This window comes from Lissotriton helveticus, chromosome 1_1, assembly GCF_964261635.1.
Source record: "Lissotriton helveticus chromosome 1_1, aLisHel1.1, whole genome shotgun sequence".
Lineage (NCBI taxonomy): Eukaryota > Metazoa > Chordata > Amphibia > Caudata > Salamandridae > Lissotriton > Lissotriton helveticus.
In genome coordinates this window covers 652,307,219-652,328,668 of record NC_136057.1, presented here as the reverse complement: position 1 = coordinate 652,328,668, position 21,450 = coordinate 652,307,219, and the positions used below count along the sequence as shown (strand labels likewise).

The window sequence follows — 21,450 nt, the reverse complement described above, 5'->3', positions numbered from 1 at the left end:
GATTGCTTGCCTTTCGAAAGTCAAGTGCTAAAGGAGTGTACTTGTTGCTCTGTTTTTGGATAGCATTGTGGGTCAGTCCGAGGACATTAGTGTGACATGGATTCTATACCCACAGTTGGACAGAGTAACCGATGTATCTCTTGTGGCTCCTAAACTGGTTCCAACATCCATCTTTTTGTCATTTGGGCCTAGTATGTTCACCCATTTGGTGAAAGAGAATATTAGAAGTGATCTCCTAGAGGGCTGAAAATGTAACTCACTCCTTTCAAAATCACAAACTAGAGCAGACTTTTCTTTAGGAAAGTTGTATGTTTGCTATTAAGAAGCACAATCGCCAAATTAAAATTTTCAGTCTCTTTAAAACAAATGTGTTGCACTAGTAATATGTATTTTGAATAAAATAATTAGCGAATGAAATATTTAAATTGTAATGAAGACATATGATTTTAAACTTGAAGCTACACTATAGTCAGATTGATTAGGACATTGCCAGAATATAGCAAATGATGATAATGTAAATCTGCACAGAATTACTAATGCCTTGATACCCTGTCTTTTTTTATTAGGAATACTTAGATGTTCTTGGGAGACCAATGGTTTTAGCTGGGGAGAAAGCCAAACAAGTTCAGTGGACCAACGTCTATTTGGATGCTCTGGTAAGATCCTTGAGTCATTTCTGGTGATCAGAATAAACTGAGAATCAGGCACAAGTTATTTAACCACTTTCCAGCTGGTAAACTGGATTGCAACATATAGGGATTTATTGAAAAGAATACAATTGAATGCTAAATCAGTTATCAATTCAGAACATTGTAAATTGGGGCCTAGATGTATCAAGCCTTTTGCGATTCGTTAAGGCCGAAATTCGCAGAATTTCGGCCTTAACGAATCGCAAACGGACATTTTGCATCTTTTGGGATGTATTAGAAATTAGCAAAATAAGGAATCGCAAAAAATTGCGATTCCTTATTTTGCTTAAGCATTTAAGGAATCGCAATTTTGCGATTCCTTAAATGCCATGTATGAAATTTTTTTACATTGCGAATTCAGGTTAAGGAATCGCAAATTAACACCAATTTGAGGTTTGTGTTAATTTGCGATATCCTTTCAAAAACCAAAATATGACAATTTTGAAGGTGGCATGTGACACACATACATGCCCATAGGGCATGTATGTGTGCCATATGCACACACATGTAAGTTTCAGGGGTGCAGCAGGGTGTCCATGAGACACCCCTGCACCCTTGAAATCATTCTCAAATTGCGATTAGCAAATTGCGAATTCGCAATTTGAGAATTACTTCACAATCATTCCTAAGGGCCTCCTGGCCCATAGGAATGCATGGGAAATTATTCCTTATTTGCGAATTCGCAAAATGCGAATTCGCAAATAAAGATTAATAAGGAATCGCTAAAAAAAAGCGATTTTTTACATACATTCCGTTTTGCGAATCTTAAATAGCGATTCGCTAAAAATCGCTATTTAAGATTCGCAAAATGGAATCTTGATACATCTAGGCCATAGCTTTTATAATTTTATGATCTCCTGGGACACTAATACCTAACCCATCTCATTTCATGATAGTAGGACTGTGCATCCAGTTCAGCTTTGATAAAAACGACCTAATGTAGTCTGAGACCTGCAGTAATGGTATGCACCCATTGAGCCAATTAGACGAAAACTCCTGATATCATTCATTTGCAAGTTAGAAACAAGGTTAGTCTAGAAGAATGTGAAAGAACTTACAGCGGAAATTGGCTGACGCAGTGTGGGTTAGATCTTGGTTACTGCTTCTTAGGTGCTATAAACTCCTACGTAAATAAACTGAATTCTTCAATGAGCAGTTAAAGTAAACATCTTCTTTATATTTTCTTCACAAAACGTTGCCATAATGTTGTGCACATTGTAACCTGCATTTCCAGGAGCACTTTATCTTGAATCATTTTAATAAATGCACTTATGTAGCGCCACCTAGCCACTGTGGCAGCTGCAGGCTTTTACGCACTAGCTGTAGCCATTAAAGCCACCCTCAGCTTAATCAAGAACTCAGTTGATAACCTCTATATGATTTTAATATCCTGCCCTTATAAGCACTTTAAAACTTTCATCTCAAGTAGGGCACCAGTCTGGACCGCCATTATGGGGGCCCAATCCAAAAAAATAACATGTTCAGTATGTTCACATTTTTATTGTGCATCAATCTTAGTGACAACTTCTCAAAATGTTAATGCATGTTAGTACCCACTGCAAATGAGTGAGTGATGATGGAACATTGTTAAGATGCATGCAATTCATATTTGTGATTTAGTAACTGTGTTATGATATTGTAATGACTTTAAGTAATTGTGTAATACATTTAATTCTGATTCTGAGAGTGACCACTCGACTCTTGAATCGAGACAATGCCTTGGGTATGTTTGGCAGTGGGACTTGTCCAACTGCCTGAACTTGTACATATAAGCCAGAGTTTTCATCCAACTTGTAGAACACACTTGTTTGGCCCTGAAACTGTGTAAACCCGCTGCTGTTGATGGTTGATGTTAGCTCCTTTAGTTCAGGCTATAAACAAGCATGAACACTCCTGCTGAAGCTCATCTGGTCTGTCCTGCTGCATATTGTGCCTGTGTGAAGCCACCACTCATCCAAAGAAGTACCATGACCCAGAAACATTGCCTTGAAGCCCTATATACACCGCACCAGAGACTTTACACACGGTGGCCCAGCCGTGGAGAAGGGCACCATCGTCAGAGGCTGTGATGCTACACTGTTTTGCATCGCCATATCACAGCGTTCAAAATGCTAATTGAACTTGCTTCGATGTTCTGACACCTACTAAGGATTAAACTTGATTTTTAATTTGGAATGAACATTAGACTTACTAAAGAAAACAAATAAGCACACGTTTTTGGACTCCATGTCCCAACATGCATCTAAACAAGATCACACTGAGCGACACGCCCACTGGGGGCTAGAAATTTAAATGAGGAATACCGGAAATTAAAAAACATGAGTGGCTAATGGTACGTTCCAGCAGCCCAAAAAGAAGAGGCTAGAAGCCTTGAAACGCGTCGGCACAAACACTTCAAGTTGGAACAGGGAGACAAGCTGCATCTCACTGGAACGCTGTTGAGTGCCCTCTCAAGCCGCAGGGCAATTGGCTGAAATGTTTACACACGGCGGCCCAGCCATGGAGAAGTGCACCATCGTCAGAGGCTGTGATGCTACGCTGTTTTGCATCGCCATAGCACAGCATTCAAAATGCTAATTGAGCTGGCTTCGATGTTCTGACACCTACTAAGGATTAAACTTGCTTTTTAATTTGGATTGAACATTAGACTTACTAAACAAAACAAATAAGCTCACATTGTTGGACTCCATGTCCCAACATGCATCTAAACAAGATCACACTGAGCGATACGCCCACTGGGGGCTAGAAATTTAAATGAGGAATACCGGAAAGTAAAAAACATGAGCCGCTAATGGTACTTTCTAGCAGCCCAAGAAGAAGAGGCTAGGAGCCTTGAAACGCGTCGGCACAAACACTTCAAGTTGGAACAGGGAGACAAGCTGCATCTCACTGGAACACTGTTGAGTGCATTCTCAAGCCACAGAGCAATTGGTTGAAATATATATATATATATCCTGGCTAACGAAGAAGACCGTCTGGTCGAAACGCGTCGCCAATAAACACATTTTGAACACGGACCCTGGAGTGTGAGTCTTCTGTGTTCCCTGTGTCTTCACTGGCTGTGGGGGACCCCTTCAAACTATATATATATATATATATATATATATATATATATATATATATATATATATATATACACACTAGAGTGGCGTGCTTAAGCCACTTCAACGGCGGGCTCTCGACGGGGTTCGCCAGCCCCTCAATATGCACACACTCCTGGCCTCAATCCATCCACGGAAAAACCAGAGTCGGAGCCCAATTGTAGTACGGTGCTTGTCAGTATTTAATCAGCAGAAGAAAACACCCAACGCGTTTCGAGATCAGCCGATCTCTTGCTCACGGGTGGAGCTTACCGGTACCATCATTCATTTAAAGAAACATGCTTTGTTGTGGAATGCACCACGTGATCATAAACATAAAGAAAATATTCAAGTTAATGCCATGTTACCAATTTGAGATAAACGTTTCATGTAAACATTCGTATCACTTTCATGTACAGAAACAGAAAACAAACGGGAGTCACCTTACATTAGGCAATTAGGGTTGAAATACGGCAATAAACTTCAGTATTTGTAAACAATACTTCTTTGGCTAAGTAGCCTTATAGAACTTCTCATTATCACTGCATCAGGCCAAATATCCTCCAGTTGCTTTGTTTGTGTTCAATCCACACAATTTGCGAAATAATTAATAGTTCATAATTAGCGATACAGCCCTGGTGGGCATATGTCGTATAGTTCTGTTTAGCCCTTGGAGTGACTTCCCAAATTTAGCCCAAGTGGGCAAAATCAATAAAGAGTTCATGTTCCTGTAAGAGAAGAAGAAAGGACATAGCTATATATGACAATTCTTATTTTGCAGATCCGTGTACTGTTAAAAACATTATTAAAATTCTTGAATTCAGTTACACAAGAAGTAGCATCATATCTTTACACCAATTGGACTACTTATCAGGTCTGGAGGTGAATTGCTAACTCCTCCCCCAAGTTGTGTTCTACAGGCTGCATAGTATTGTACATTATAATATACTTTGATTCTAGTTTTCTCAACTCCAGCCACCTGTTGCCTCCCCTTTCATTGCTCTCAAAGCTGTCCAGAACACAAAATTTCATCAAATTAGGGTTTTTATTGTGTTTATCGGCAAAGTGCCGGGCTACAGGATATTGCTGATTCACATTCCTGATAGCTCTCTGATGTTCCAAGATTCTAAGTTTTGCTTGTTTCGTAGTGCACCCTATATAAAATTTCTTACAGGGACATTCCAGTGCATAGATAACATATTCTGTTGTGCAACTTAGATGTTTGGTAATCTTATGAGCACAACGTTCTATGGACAGTTGTATGGTTTTACAGTTGTTGCTGTATTTGCAAGCCTTGCACCTGCGACACGGATAAAATCCTTGAATTGTATTAGTCTTCTGGCTTTCTTTTACCAATGTACTGCTCAGTGTATCCTTAAGAGATTTGGCTTTTCTAAATGTCAAAGGGGGAATACTGTGAATGGCTTCTTTTACATCTTTATCAAGCTTGAGGGTATCCCAATACTTGGTTAGACATTTACGTAATCTCCAGGATTGGCTGTTATAGGTAGTTATAAAACGTACCTTTTCATCAGTGCTATGTTGTCTGGGAATTAACAGCTCACTTCTGTCCATGGTATTGACCCTTGTAAGGGCCTGCTGGATCACTTTTTGACTGTATCCCCTTTCAGAGAACCGTTTAACCATTATCCGGCTCTCTCTAGAAAAACTTTCAGCCGAGCTACAATTTCTTTTGGCCCTGATTAATTCGCCTACTGGTATACTATGTATAAGGCTAGGGGGATGACTGCTCCCTGCATGGAGCAGGCTATTTCCTGCTGTAGATTTCCGAAATAGAGCACTATTTAAAGTTCCGTCTTTGACTTCTAACCTTATGTCCAGAAATTCCAACTGTTGCTTACTGATAACACTGGTGAACCTTAGGTTAAGGGAATTTTCGTTCAGGATAGATTCAAATTCATGTATCTGGTCTAGGGTGCCATCCCAAATACATAAAATGTTGTCGATGTATCTTTTCCAGAGGATGACGTGGGTACTGAAGTGGGAGATCTTATACACCACTAGCTCCTCCCACCAGCCCAGATACAAACATGCTAGGCTGGGGGCAAAGCAAGTACCCATCGCCACCCCCCTGGTTTGTTTGAACAGTGATTTATTGAAGATGAAGTAATTATTGGTCAAGCATTCCCACATCATGTCAAGAAGCATGTTGGTATGTGACAAAAGAGAGATCGATCTCTCCTTTAAATAAAATTTACATGCTTCTACACCAAGTTCCTGGGGAATGTGTATATATATATATATATATATATATATATTCACTGAAAAAACCATAGGTTATAGACCATATATAGTTAGGGATTAGCATTTAAAAAACCTTATTTTACTCACACAAAACCATTGAAATTCCATATATAGTTAGTTGCACTAACTATATATCGCGCACCCGCAATCCACTGCTGATGATGTCACATATTACATCATTCATGACATGGTCAGTGACATCACTGATGACATCACTGATGACATCTCAAATGACATCACTGATGACATCATCCAGTGACTGTGTGTTTCTGTAAAGTTTAAATATGTTTTACATATTGAAGAATGAGTAGATGTAGAAGTGTCTGGATGAAGGATTTAGTAGGTGCGTGACTGACTGTATGAGTGAGTGATTAAATGTGTCTCACTGAGTGCATGGGTTAGTGACTAAACTGTCTTAATTTGTGCATCATTATGTCTGTTGTTCTGTAAACTGCTGCATGTGTTGGTCAGTAGCTATATGAGTAACTATATGGGTTATTGATTGATTGCCCAAGTATTTGTATGGGAGACTGAGTGTGTGTGGCTGGCTGGGAGGTGTGTGACTCTGTGCAAATCAATGTGTACTTGTATCAATGATTGTATAAGAGAGTAAGTATGTGTTAGTATATGTTTCAAAAAGTAAGGTGCTCTATGTTTAACTGTATAGATTAGAAAATGGAAGTGTGATTGATTATTTACAGGACTGACTAGGTGTGTGAGTAACTCCATGGATAAGTGACAGAGTGTGAGAGTCTGTATAGGTGTATGAGTGCATATGATAGTGTTGTAAAGATGAGTGATTGTATGTATGAATGATTGTATGGGTAAATGAGTGAATGTGTGTGTAAACATAGGAATCACTGAGTGCGTATGTAGTAACTAGTATTGGTGTGTCAATGGTTTCAAAAATTATACTCTGTATTTAACACTGGGTGTAACAGAGATTATATTAAAGTGTGAGGAGATGCATTGTATTGTCACATGAATGACATCATCAGTGATGTGGTCATTGATGTCAAATGAGATGTCATCAGTGATGTCATCAGTGATGTCATTTGAGATGTCATCAGTGATGTCATTTGAGATGTTATCAGTGATGTCATTTGAGATGTCATCAGTGATGTCATCAGTGATGTCATTTGAGATGTCATCAGTGATGTCATCAGTGATGTCACTGACCATGTCATGAATGATGTAATATGTGACATCATCAGCAGTGGATTGCGGGTGCGCGATATATAGTTAGTGCAACTAACTATATATGGAATTTCAATGGTTTTGTGTGAGTAAAATAAGGTTTTTTAAATGCTAATCCCTAACTATATATGGTCTATAACCTATGGTTTTTTCAGTGAATTTTCAAGGTTTTTTAAATGCTAATTCCTAACTATATATGGTCTCTAACCTATGGTTTTTTCAGTGAATTTCAATGGTTTTTTAATAGCAAATATCATAAGCTATCGAATGTCAAGTACGTGGTAAGTAAAAACATTTTCGTGTTTATGCACACTGATCTGCTTTGAATGCTGCCCCCCCCTCCCCCTCATTTCTATTAGGAGTACTCTCTCTTTGCAGATAGTGAAGGGTAGTTAACGCAGGCCTTTGCCCCCGTTGTAATCCGTCGTGCCTGCTTCTCTCTCCATTTGATTGATTGTTATCCAAGCATTTACTGTTTTAGAATTGGTTCTCTTTGGTTCATTCTCTATTTACAAACAAGCACAGAGTCGCAATACTCTGTTTAGTCTTTGCAGATAGCGAAAAATCGTGTAAAAAAACAAAAGGAATCGAGCAAAATCAGTAGGCCACTAATGGGATCTCTTTTTGACCTCGCTAAAATAGAAACATTAGGAACAACCCCTCATGACAAACACGAAACTATTGAGATGAACTGAACTCCACACCATGATGGCTGCAATACAGCTCGGCTCCGCCACCCACCCGGCCCAAAATAACGATAAACTCTATGCAAATATTACAAATATATACAACACACCAGCAAAGTAACAGGGTAAAACATTTTATTAAACAACTATTTACATAACTATTTTATACTTTTTGTTGCCCGATCCGGCTAGCTCAATCGATCGAGCATGAAACTCATGCACTCTGATGGTTCAAAGTTTTGAGGAGTGCTTGTAACACTGTCTGAAGCCTATTTGCACTTGCTTCAGCTTCACTATTCTCAAAGTAAAGTGGGGGCTGTTTGAGGACGTGACTGCATTTGTGAACAATGTAATGCGGTGCCACCCTGAACCGCTTGACGGAGGCCCCCGAGGGATGGTGTGATGGCGCGGACTCGGAGGGGGCGCTTGGCTCCGGCTCCCTCCCCAAGTCGTGTTCTCCTGGTGTAGCCTGAGATCGCCCCCGACATAGGTGGCCGGCTCCCGGGATCAAGCGGAACTTTTTGCCTTTTGGTAACTCTTCCATTCTTGACCTTGTCCCACAATCCGTTTCACCTAAAGACACGCTGTAGTGGGGCGGCCCTTTACCATTTCAGTTGCCATTCCGCCCGCTTTTGCTACACTATGCCTCTTCCGCTATTCAGCTGTTTACCGCCCGCTCTTTCGACTACAGCGTCTCGCTCACCATGTAGTTGAGTTGCTCCCGCTCTTGCGGTGCAGCGATAGCCGGCTGCCACAGTACTCTCAAAATGGCGGCCGGCTCTTCAGATTTGGGCGTGGTCCACTAAAATTGCCCTGCGACACCTTGGAACTCGGACGCTTGTCTGCTAGAGATTGGGCTCCATTCTCGAAAGCGTCCCCTCAGCCTTGAAGATTCTACAAAAGTCTTGGGGGCCCCCGACTCCCGCAGGCTTCTGGTGGGGAGCGGCTAGCATTATTGCTCTGCGAATGGCCACGACGGAGCTACGAAATGGTGGTGCTCTCATGCTAACGCCAGCTTCAGTCTGAAACATCCAGAAACACTGTAGACTACCAATTCGATCAGTTCCGGTAGCGCCCCAACGTGACCCGGTAGAGAAGAACTAGCCCTCCCCTCTTTCACTGATGGTTCTTGTTGCCTGTCCCTTCTGTTGTCATTTAACAGAACTATTTAGCCTGCTGAAAGGGGTTGTGTTCCGACCGCTGGTTGGTGGAGACATTTTGACTATATTCTGGACCTGCGTTGTCGCGTAATGCGTCATATGACGCGCCGCGTTAGCGCATCCGGAAGTGATCCGGGGCGCGACGCGCAGCGCGTAACGTAAGCATAACAGGTCATATGACTTGTTAATAAAACTTTTCATTGGTTCATTTTACTTTTCTTATTCTAATGATGAAAGGCTTGGTCATATGACCTAAAAATTACGCTTTTTATTACTTTCGAACATTATTTTTTCTTAAATATATGTTATAATGTTCCAGGCTAATGTACTTTCCCGGAAAATTTACAACTGTCCTGCAAGTAAAATATATTCCTTTTTCGAGAAAAAGGGCGTTTCTTCGTCCCATGACGGAGCCGTTGAGCAAAAGAGGGTCGGCCTGCTGTCTTAGTCGCCGATACGCCTGAATATGAGATTCTTATCGATCACTTTATGTTGCAGGAGTAGAAAACACAACAGCCCTTGACCATTTATCTTTACTGCGTTCCTGCGTATTATACCATTTACCCTTCATGTAATTGGTCTGCTTTATTTCACTTGCCTTTTACTGATTCTAAAACAGTGACTATTATTAAAAACTTTACCAATGTATATACTACTACCATGTTTTCTTTTAAAAACCTTTATTGTGAAAATGTCATTATACAAATACGGGCCTATAACCACGTGGGCCGGCCACGGAGCAAACTGTAATCGTATATGATGAGTAGACATTTACACTGTAGAGGAACGTAACGGGCGGGCCATTAGGTTGCAAGAACTAAAGTGTCTAACAGTTGCGGAATCGGTGGACGTACATTTTATAATTAAAATACGACAGGGCCAGTTACAATAAAATTATCTAGATATACATTTGCGGGCAAGTACCATGGGTGACGTTAATTCGAACTTTCAATAGTACAGTAATCAATAACACATCAGAACTTAATATCAATAGGGATATCGAAATATTCAATCTATTCTCGTCCCCGCCCGCCATGTGCTTCAAAACTGCATACGTATCTCGTGATATCAAGGTTGTGCAACCAGTACACAACAAGGAGTTACGAGTCCCATTTATTCCGGCGCCATTTTGGGCAAGGACGGGCAGGTCCAGGATATAGTCAAAATGTCTCTACCAACCATCGACTATGATGATGTTCATATGCTGTATTTATTAGAGTAACACTCATCTGTCCACATGAAATTAATTTGCCACAATCTAAACATGTCATTTTAATCTTTCCAAAGTTCTTCTAAATATTTGGGACCGTTTCCCTTGCCTCTGATGCTGTCAGTGCCACTTCTTTGATGAATGTACTGGCAGGTCGGGGGTTCTCCTCCAAATCTCTCTTTTATGCAGCACTATAATTAATCGGTGCCACCTCTCCATATGACGATGCATGGTATAGTTACCATAACTATATTTTTTTTCGGTTCCTCTGGAGAGTACATCGTGGCAGATGAAGCGTGTAACGTACCTTTTTTTGCATGTAGAGGAAAGAAAAAAAAATTCGAGCGTCCGAGTTCTAAGGTGTCCCTGGGCCATTTTAGTGGACCAGGCCCAAATCCAAAGAACAGGCCGCCATTTTGAGAGTCCTCTTGCAGCCGCCTGTCGCTGTAGCATCAAGAGCGGCCGAAACTCAGCTGAATGGCAACTGAAACGGTAAAGGGGCGCCCCACTACAGCAGACGAGCCTCCACCTAGGAAGGCCCGTTCACGCCGCCTCCCCCCCCCCCCTTCGGGCACCCCACGCCGTTATTCGGAGCAGGATTGTAGGATGGCCACACCAGTACGGCAACTTGCTAGACACCACCTCGGTGCCTACCGAATCTCAGCGCCTTGTGGTGTCTTCTATTCAGAAAACATTGTTGTGCTGCCTTCGACCTATTCGCCGCAAGTGCGCACGCAACTCAGCTGCATAGCTTGCTAGACACCACCTCGGTGCTAACCGAATCTCAGCGCCTTGTGGTGTCTTCTATTCCGAAAATATTGTTGCGCTGCCTTTGGCCCCATTCGCACATCGGTCCGCTACTGACGCCATCTCACAGGCCAACGGGGCGCCCCACGCCGACTTTCAGCATTGTAGGATGGCCACACCAGTGCGGCAACTTGCTAGACACCACCTCGGTGCCATCCGGATCTTGGCATCTCAGCGCCTTGTGGTGTCTTCTATTCAGAAAATATTGTTGCGCTGCCTTTGGCCCCATTCGCACATCGGTCCGCTACTGCCGCCATCTCACAGGCCAACGGGGCGCCCCACGCCGACTTTCAGCATTGTAGGATGGCCACACCAGTGCGACAACTTGCTAGACACCACCTCGGTGCCATCCGGATCTTGGCATCTCAGCGCCTTGTGGTGTCTTCTATTCAGAAAATATTGTTGCGCTGCCTTTGGCCCCATTCGCACATCGGTCCGCTACTGCCGCCATCTCACAGGCCAACGGGGCGCCCCACGCCGACTTTCAGCATTGTAGGATGGCCACACCAGTGCGACAACTTGCTAGACACCACCTCGGTGCCATCCGGATCTTGGCATCTCAGCGCCTTGTGGTGTCTTCTATTCCGAAAATATTGTTGCGCTGCCTTTGGCCCCATTCGCACATCGGTCCGCTACTGCCGCCATCTCACAGGCCAACGGGGCGCCCCACGCCGACTTTCAGCATTGTAGGATGGCCACACCAGTGCGACAACTTGCTGGACACCACCTCGGTGCCATCCGGATCTTGGCGCGTTGTGCTGCCTTCGGCCTATTCGCACATCGGTCCGCTACTGACGCCGCCTCACGTGCCAACGGATTTTCTACGCTTTTTATACCCTATGCCGCATAACAGGTCATGTGACTTGTTTATAAAACTTTTCATTGGTTCATTTTACTTTTGGTTTCCTAATGATGGAAGGCTTGATCATATGACCTAAAAATAACACTTTTCATTGGATGAAAACTATTTTTTTTTCCCAAACGATGAAAGCCCCACCTTGTTTCTGGATGTTTCAGACTGAAGCTGGCGTCAGCATGAAAGCACCACCATCTCGTGGCTCCGTCGTGGTCATTCCGCGAGCAATCATGGCAGCCGCTCCCCACCGGAAGCCTGCAGGAGTCGGGGGCCCCCAAGACTTTTGTAGAATCCTCAAGGCGGAGGGGACGCTTTCGAGAATAGGGTCCAAGACCTAGCAGACAAGCGTCCGATTTCCAAGGTGTCCCAGGGCCATTTCAGTGGACCAGGCCCAAAAAGGAAAGAGCATGCCGCCATTTTGAGAGTCCTGTGACAGCCGCCTATCGCTGCACCGCAAGAGTGGGCGCAACTCAGCTGAATTGCGGATTTTGACACAGTGGACCAAAAGCGGACGGAATGGCAACTGAAACGGTAAAGGGGCGCCCCACTACAGCAGACAAGGCTCCACCTGGGGAGGCCCGTTCACGCCGCCTCCCCCCCCCCCCCCCGGGGCGCCCCACGCCGTTATTCGGAGGGCGGCAACTTACTGGACATCACCTTGGTGCCATCGTTCTGCTGCCTTGGAACTATTCGCACAACAGACCGCTACTGATGACCCACCCCCCGCGACGCCCCACGCCGGATACCGAAATCAGTGCGGCACCCAGGCAACATCACCTGGGTGCCGTCCAGAAATCTGGACGTTGTGCTGCCTTGGGACTATTCGCACAACCGACCGCTACTTCCTTCTTTTTCCCTAAAAATGTTTAAATGTTTTTACTGTTTTTGTTTTGTTGTATATATTTATAAGTTATTAAAGTTTTATAATCCTACTACTTTGTTGGAGTGCTATATATTTTTAATGTGACACATAATTGTAAAAACTTTGATGTACAAAGAGTCATCCCTGGAATCTTCCGCTTCAGGCTCGGTCCCCTCCCCAATCACAATACAGGATGGTTTTCAGATAGTAGGAACGCGTGTGGTGTGACGGATCTCATCGGGTGTGGGCCTTGATCTACTATAACTCCTTTGAAGAGGGGTGATTCTTTACAGCTGGGGCCATAAGCTACATCTGCAGGGCTAGCTGATAGCCTGGGACCGGCCTGGACAATCGGACACAGAGGAAGAGGAGTGTCAGGGGGTGCGGTAGTGAATAGGGCGAAAGGGAGGTGTCGGGCGGGCACAGGGTGTGATTCTCAGGGAACAGCAGCGCAGATGGGGGGAGGTTTATTGCCCATGCATAAGACAGAGAGCGGGGGTGACCAGTGCCTGGGGGAGATGCTTGCGAGGGTGGGGAGCCATGCTAAGGATCGACAGCGTGCAGAGAGTGGGTCTGGTCAAGTCATCTAAAATGGCTGCCGTGCACGACAAAAGTGTGGCATTTGAAAAAAGGCAAGATGGCGCAGACAATGTTTTTCAACACTTCCTGATTTCCTTCGAATCGAACGTTAACAGACGTTGGGGCATATTACCAAAGTTAAGCGATATTTATCCCTAACGATGCTTAGCAACAAATTTTTTACCGCTAAGCATCGTCAGAAATTATCGCAGATAAACCTTGCTATTATCAAGGTTTATCGCAAATGCGATAAAAAACGGCCGCAATGCATTAATATCGCTGAAAAGTCAGCGATATTCATGCATTACCGAGCTAATGCTCTTAGCCATGTTATCCACCTCCCATTGGATAACATGGCTAAGAACTGCTCAGGGCAGGTGTTACTTTTTGGAGATATTCGCGCTTAGCGCGAATATCTCCAAAAGTTGGTAATAGGAGATAGCGATGTTAGCGACTGTTTCCAGTCGCTAACATCCTGGCATGCCCACTTTGCATGTCATTAGAGATAAATATCACTGACATGCAAAGTGGGGCCCAAGATGGTCGCTATCTCCTACTAGCGGTCGCTAACTGGTGTTAGCGACAGCTAGGTAATACGGAGATAATTTTATCTCCGCTTTCTTGGCTTTTAAAGCCAAAAAAGCGGAGATAAACCCCCTTGATAATATGCCCCGTTATCTCTCCCACACTACCGGTCCCCCTGGGCTTAAACGCCGAGATGGTAGGGACTGCATCCCGTGAAGATAGGCCGAGACGTCACTCAGCAGAAAAAAAAGTAAAAAAAAAGTCTATAAACATACAATAAGTTAAAAGTCAATCATTCTTCATTCCTTGTAGTACGCTCCCCAGTCCGCTTCCCGTTACGCTAACCGGGCGCACCCCACCCAAAATAACGATTTTTTTTTTTTTTTTTTTGCCCCGCGGAGCCCTTTTAAAGCCTCCACATCAAACCTATGGGGTCAGGGAGGATCTACTATGCCCCCTTATGGTCATTTGCCCCTTCGCTTTGGCCTCCTCTTGTCTCTCGATCCTACCGAGAGACAAGATGGCGGCCGCTACGGACTGTTTGGAATGTTTACAGACGCCGGAGAACCAATCAGCTTCGCTTCACAAAGCTCCGTAACGCGAAAAGTACGCGAACTGGAGCGCTGCCCGTTCCGCTGTTACAGATATATATCTTTTTTTGAACGTTAATTTCTCAAATTCCACTGGAGCACATATATTGAGACCTAGCAAAGGCACATCGGGCTACCAGTCCCTACAATTTTGCCAGGTTTCGTGCAAATCCATTCAGCCGTTCGATTATTATTATTTTTATTTTTTTTTGCCCCGCGGGGCCCTTTTAAAACCTCCACATCAAACCTAGGGGGTCAGGGAGGATCTACTATGCCCCCTTATGGTCATTTTCCCCTTCGCTTTGGCCTCCTCTTGTCTCTCGATCCTACCGAGAGACAAGATGGCGGCTGCTACGGACTGGTTGGAATGTTTACAGACGCCGGAGAACCAATCAGCTTCGCTTCACAAAGCTCCATAACGCGAAAAGTACGCGAACTGGAGCGCTGCCCGGTCCGCTGTTACAGATATATATCTTTTTTTGAACGTTAATTTCTCAAAATCCACTGGAGCACATATATTGAGACCTAGCAAAGGCACATCGGGCTACCAGTCCCTACAATTTTGCCAAGTTTCGTGCAAATCCATTCAGCCGTTCGGGCTAAAAGTGAGGCCAACCGCCCTATGGAAAACTCAATGTTAAAAACATGTTTTGGGACCCCCCTTTTTTCTCGGCCCCCCCTTGACGAAACCCCCCCAAATTTTTAGGGGCTGCTCAGAAACAAAATGTTCCATTTTCCTGAAAATTTCAGCCAATTCCGTCCATAAACGTCAAAGTTATTAGACATAGAATTTTCAAAAATCCCATAGAGAAAAAATCCTAACTATATATACCTACTGGCGACTGCCAGTAGGTAATTATATATATATTCGAACAGCAACTCCAGCTACTTCCACCACAGCGCGGCGGTGAAGACAGAGAAACAAACCACTTCTATAGGCAAGATAATTTATTTAACCTTTTCCATCCAGTACAGCATAGGCAGATGACGCGTTTCGGGCTCAAGAGCCCTTGATTACATAAAGACTGACTGAATTTTTGCCATTTTTAAATGCTGCTTGACATCCCGCCCATATCACATGATCTACTCGGCTGTAACCAAGCTCGAAAACAGACTTTGCAATGTGTTTGCTTACATTCATATGTTGCATTCGTAATTTCATTTATATTTACAAAATTAACGGCCATACATTATAAAAATATCATATACAATGTAGACACTACAAATGTTAAAAACAAATTTCCACCATTTCTACCTACAAGCAAGTATTACTGCATAATGCAACAACTTGTATTTGATAATTATCCTCCAATTCGTCTAAAATAGAATCGTGAGAATACCATTAAGTCAAGAATGTCCTCAACTTTAAAAATACCAAAAATAGCAGCTGGAATTATATCCGGTTTAATCCGTTAACAAAATTTAGGTAGATTAATTTTACTAATTAGTTACAAAATTCATGATTTTCAAGTGTATCATAGGATGTGCAAAGCAATGCATAGCAGCTCAAAGAATGTGTGCAAAATAGTGCTAATAAGATCTCAAATTTAGAGAATTTTAAAATGCCAAAGTATGAACCAATATGAACATGTGCTACAATCAATACAACACTATAAAGTTCATTCTGTAAGAATGTTTAAGAAATTATTTAAATACTATTTAATCATACTTGAACATGGTGCAGAAAAAGTGTTTTTGTTTACTATATCTTAAAATTGGGTCAAAGTAGCATGATTTCTAAATATTTTACTGACGAAAAATTATTTTATAGCTTACAACGAATGCATCTAATGTATGACTTCTACAAACAGAGTGTCACAATGTCAAGGTTGGTACAGAGATAAAAGCCTAATAAGATTAGATCCAAGGCCAATATTCCAACTGAAATTCAGTCTAAAAGGATGTACTGGACTCTCTTGTAACTGGACTATCAGAGAAAAGTATACATATCCTCAGAATTATTTAATCCATTAGGGCATTTACTGTCGAATTCAAGAATTAATTTAGTTTCCAGTCGTCTTAACAACAATTCTCTGTTACCTCCTCTGCATTGTTTTGGCACCGAAGCAACAACGTAGTACTGCAAACAGTTTATGTTATTGTCATGCACCTGTTTAAAGTGACGAGCCACTGGATAAGTGGGGTCACTGTGTAAAATTGCACGCAAGTGCTGCAGAATCCTCACGTGCGCCTGTAGCTTTGTACTCCCGATATATTTCAAGCCACAGGAGCACGTGAGGACATAAACTGCAAATTCCAATTTGCAGTTGTAACTTCCCACTATTTTATTAGCAGAAGAGCCGAAAGGAGTATAATACTCTCTCTTATTCACACCAAATTTGCATGCTCTGCAAGAAGAACATTTGTGGAAGCCTGGAGTAGGTTTCAACCAGATGGAATTTGTTCTAATTTCTGGACTGGATTGGTCCAGAATAGAGCCCATGTTTTTAGCTCTGCTAAATGTCATAGTGGGAGGCGGTGGTAAACTCATCATCACAACTGGATCTGTTAATACAATTGCCCAGTTTTTATTTACTATAGACCTGATCTTACATTCATTTTCACTATAGGCGGTTATTAACCTTGGGCATTGATCGTTGGGAGAAACTGATTCAGTAGAAAGAGGCTCTTGGGACACAGCATTGTCTTCCAACACTTTAGGCAATAGACTTTCCCTAGATCTTGTAGCAGCTTAGACATGGCTGATTTCAGCATGTTGTCAGTGTAGCCACGAACCTTGAGTCTCTGCAACAATTCTGTAGCACAAACATCAAAGTCACTGTCTACACTGCAGATTCTCTTCAGGCGTAAAAGCTCCCCATAGGGGATGCTCACAATCAGATGCTTAGGATGCGAGCTAGATGCATGGAGCGTTACATTCCCGGCTGTTGGCTTCCTAAATAAAGTAGTTTCTACTTTATTATTCTTAATATATAGTTTGACATCCAATAATTTTACACTGGATTCATCTATATGTGATGTGAAATGGAGATTGAGATTGTTCACATTGATCTTTTTAATGAAATCTAGCGCTTCTTCTCTACTCCCATTCCACACCATAAAGATGTCGTCAATATATCCGAGGAAGCATTTGATGTTATTGTCAAAGAATTTTTTATGCTCTTTCTTCAAAACCTGTTCCTCCCACCAGCCCACGTGAAAGCACGCGTAACTGGGGGAGAAACAGGCTCCCATTGCCACGCCTCTTAGCTGCCTGAACAGATCTTTACCGAAAAGGAAGAAATTGTTATTCAAACACCAGTCCATTAAACTGATGATGGCTTTGTTATACTGGTAAAACTCACTAGATCTTTGTCCCAAAAAGAATTTAACTGCATTTAGACCTGCACTATGATCAATGCTCGTGTATAACGATTCTATGTCTAGTGCTATGAGTGACATGCCCTCAGACCACGGAAGATTCCTTGTTTTGGACAAAAAATCTCCAGTGTCTTTGATATAGCTCGGCAATAGTTTCACCAGATCCTGAAGGAAAAAATCAATATACTGGCCAACTTGTTCTGCCACGCTCTGCATGGCTGAAATAATAGGTCTACCTGGAATGGGAGAAACAGCTTTATGTATTTTTGGTATAAGATATAAAACAGGTAAAACAGGATTATCATTATTCATGTATTTAAATTCGTCATGTGAGATAAGTCCTTCCCTGCGCCATATATACCCCACAGAGGCATCCATGGAAGAAGGCATGGACTCGAGGCAGTCAGGATACAGCATCTGATTTGCTGGATCAAGTCACCCTCACTTTCAAATGTAACAGAGAGACGTCTTTCGGCTTACTAGAAGCCTTTATCAATCTATGTATATATATATATATATATATATATATATATATATATATATATATATATATATATATATATGCGTACCGTTTTGTGTGCACACAAGATCCCGCGCACTCCCAGCTCTGTGTTTTCGAAATCGACAATTACACCAAAAGATGTTCACTGTTATTTAATTGTCATAACAGTATCCCCTGCAATACTCCTCGAATGCGTTTCGCGGCCCACGCCGCTTTATCACGAGATAGTTTGACAAAGTGATGAACAGTTTTAAATAAAGTGCAATTGAAAGGAAAAGGTGTGTCTAAGACAGGAAGTCCTTTCGTGTAACTACTGCATGTACAAACCGCTAGGCCTTCTGGTCTACGTAGTTTGTTTGTTTATTTTGACCATTTCTATGTGGGATTGTTGCGGGTTCATTATTCCTTCTAGTGGGTTTACTCTTATGTTAACATTGTTTGGTATACATGCCCAATCACTATTTGATATGTGTTAATAAATTGGTTATCATTCTTACCCCTCTGGTGGTTTGTCAGTCCTATCTCCTATGTACCCTCCAATGGATATGACGATCCTGATGTGTACCTTCCCTACATGGTAAACTAATTCATGTTCAACCCAATGGTATCATTGTGGCGGAAGGTACACATCAGGATCGTCATATCCATTGGAGGGTACATAGGAGATAGGACTGACAAACCACCAGAGGGGTAAGAATGATAACCAATGTATTAACACATATCAAATAGTGATTGGGCATGTATACCAAACAATGTTAACATAAGAGTAAACCCACTAGAGGGAATAATGTTATGACAATTAAATAACAGTGAACATCTTTTGGTGTAATTGTCGTTTTTGAAAACACGGAGGTGGGAGTGCGCGGGATCTTGTGTGCACACAAAACGGTACGAATTTAACAGCAGCAAGGCTCTGCTGCGCCTGAACGCACCACCACCAGAGCGCTTGGGAGTCCTGACCTTGGGCCAATCAATTTGGATATATATATATATATATATGTATGTATGTATGTATGTACATGAGCCTTACCTTTAAGCCTGTAAAGTGATCCTGCAGAGAAGATAGGAACCAACTTCGCCGTCCCTCCCCTTCTACCTTCTTATGAGTGTATCTGAAAATAAGGGAAAGGCTGGAGTCCGGGGGAGGAGGTCCCGATTAGGTAAAGTAGGAATGCTCAGTAATTCCACCTAAAAATGAAGAACGGGGTCAAGATCGTGACAATGTCTACATGTGTGCTTGTCCCTACCATCCTTGGTCTTTAGGTCTACCTTGGGAATAGACAGGAGAGAAGGGAATTTATCCTAAAAAATAACAAGACAATGTTGTAATTTAAGCACACATCTTTCTTCTGTACATGCAAACATGCTCACCCTCCCACATAATAGAAAAGATGATATCAATGTATTCACCTTGATGACAAGATCCACAATTTACGGCGGCACAAACTGGTGGCAGAAATGCAACCACATTAAAAAGAGAAAAGCAACCGTACCCCTCGCTCAGCACGGGAGCCGCGACAAAATCACAACCCAGCACCTTCGCACACCAAACGCTCAGCGAGGGAGCAGCGGTGCATTCAAACAAGGAAGACACTCTTTTAGGGCACACAGTGACAGGCAGCCGCTCCCATCGGTCAGCGCAGGAGCGGAGCCAAGCAAAACCGCCGCCCCATAAAAACAGTCTGAAAAGGCCTCACAGAAGGAGAACCTGACAGCACCGGCAGGGCGACGGTTTCAGGAAAAACGGGGACGCTAGAGCAGACCCTGGAAATACAATTAATCATACCTTACCGAGACAGGAAAAACGAATACTGTCCTCGTTCAGATAATGGGTGTTCTGCAGGAACACAGAGAAAAAAACGGGATGTTTCCCGTGTAGGTCCCACCCTTATATGCCAGGTGACAGGTACTTCCTGTCAGGTAGCCATATTGGGTGAGGACCTTTTAATTTATGGGTAAATGCTGTGTCTGGAACACGGGGTGCTCCTTGGTGACTGTGACGAGGAAGACTATGACTTGGAGTAATGAACATTACCGGTAAGTAACCGAGTCATTAATAAAGGTGCTCCAGCATGAAGTGAACAGATAAGGAAAGTGCTCCAGTACTTGATTAGAGACGGATGACCACTAACTCACAACTGCTCCAGCGCTTGTAACCAAAAACCAGCAGCATTCCAGCACTTGGCTCTAGACAAATGAAAAGCACTTTGGTGCATGCAGAAAGTGCTAAAGGACATCACGCCAGTGCATTTGCCAAACATTCAGAAGCGCTCCATTGCTTGCAATCAAGGTAACAGCAGAGTACAGCAAGTAGTTCTAAGTACCTAACAAAGCAATCCAGTGCAAGGTGCTAATTACCTGCCAAAGCAACGAGAAAGCACGACGGGCAAGGTTCTCAAAATACAAGCGGCAGTGAGCGAGGCATTTACTCACAGCTGACGGAGGAACTCCAGACAGGGTCCACAAAACTGCAGCTTCAGTAGCGCCACCTGCGGCAGAACAGGACAGGCAAACACAGGATATCAGGTGCAAATAAAAATGAAGAACGGGGTCAAGATTGTGACAATGTCTACATGTGTGCTTGTCCCTACCATCCTTGGTATTTAGGTCTACCTTGGGAATAGACAGGAGAGAAGGGAATTTATCCTAAAAAATAACAAGACAATGTTGTAATTTAAGCACACATCTTTCTTCTGTACATGCAAACATGCTCACCCTCCCACATAATAGAAAAGATGATATCAATGTATTCACCTTGATGACAAGATCCACAATTTACGGCGGCACAAACTGGTGGCAGAAATGCAACCACATTAAAAAGAGAAAAGCAACCGTACCCCTCGCTCAGGACGGGAGCCGCGACAAAATCACAACCCAGCACCTTCGCACACCAAACGCTCAGCGAGGGAGCAGCGGTGCATTCAAACAAGGAAGACACTCTTTTAGGGCACAAAGTGACAGGCAGCCGCTCCCATCGGTCAGCGCAGGAGCGGAGCCAAGCAAAACCGCCGCCCCATAAAAACAGTCTGAAAAGGCCTCACAGAAGGAGAACCTGACAGCACCGGCAGGGCGACGGTTTCAGGAAAAACGGGGACGCTAGAGCAGACCCCGGAAATACAAT

The 21,450-nt window shown here is 43.0% G+C and overlaps 1 protein-coding gene across 2 annotated transcripts in view; it reads left to right on the top strand.

Annotated features, from left to right (window-relative positions):
• The window catches only part of CACNA2D1 (calcium voltage-gated channel auxiliary subunit alpha2delta 1), a 1,913,432-nt gene that overhangs the window by 1,458,612 nt on the left and 433,370 nt on the right, over positions 1–21,450 (top strand). For both annotated transcript variants that reach the window (XM_078674178.1, XM_078674177.1), the window contains exon 15: positions 567–656. In XM_078674178.1, the coding sequence (XP_078530304.1) occupies positions 567–656 (90 nt within the window). The remainder of the gene's footprint in view (positions 1–566; positions 657–21,450) is intronic.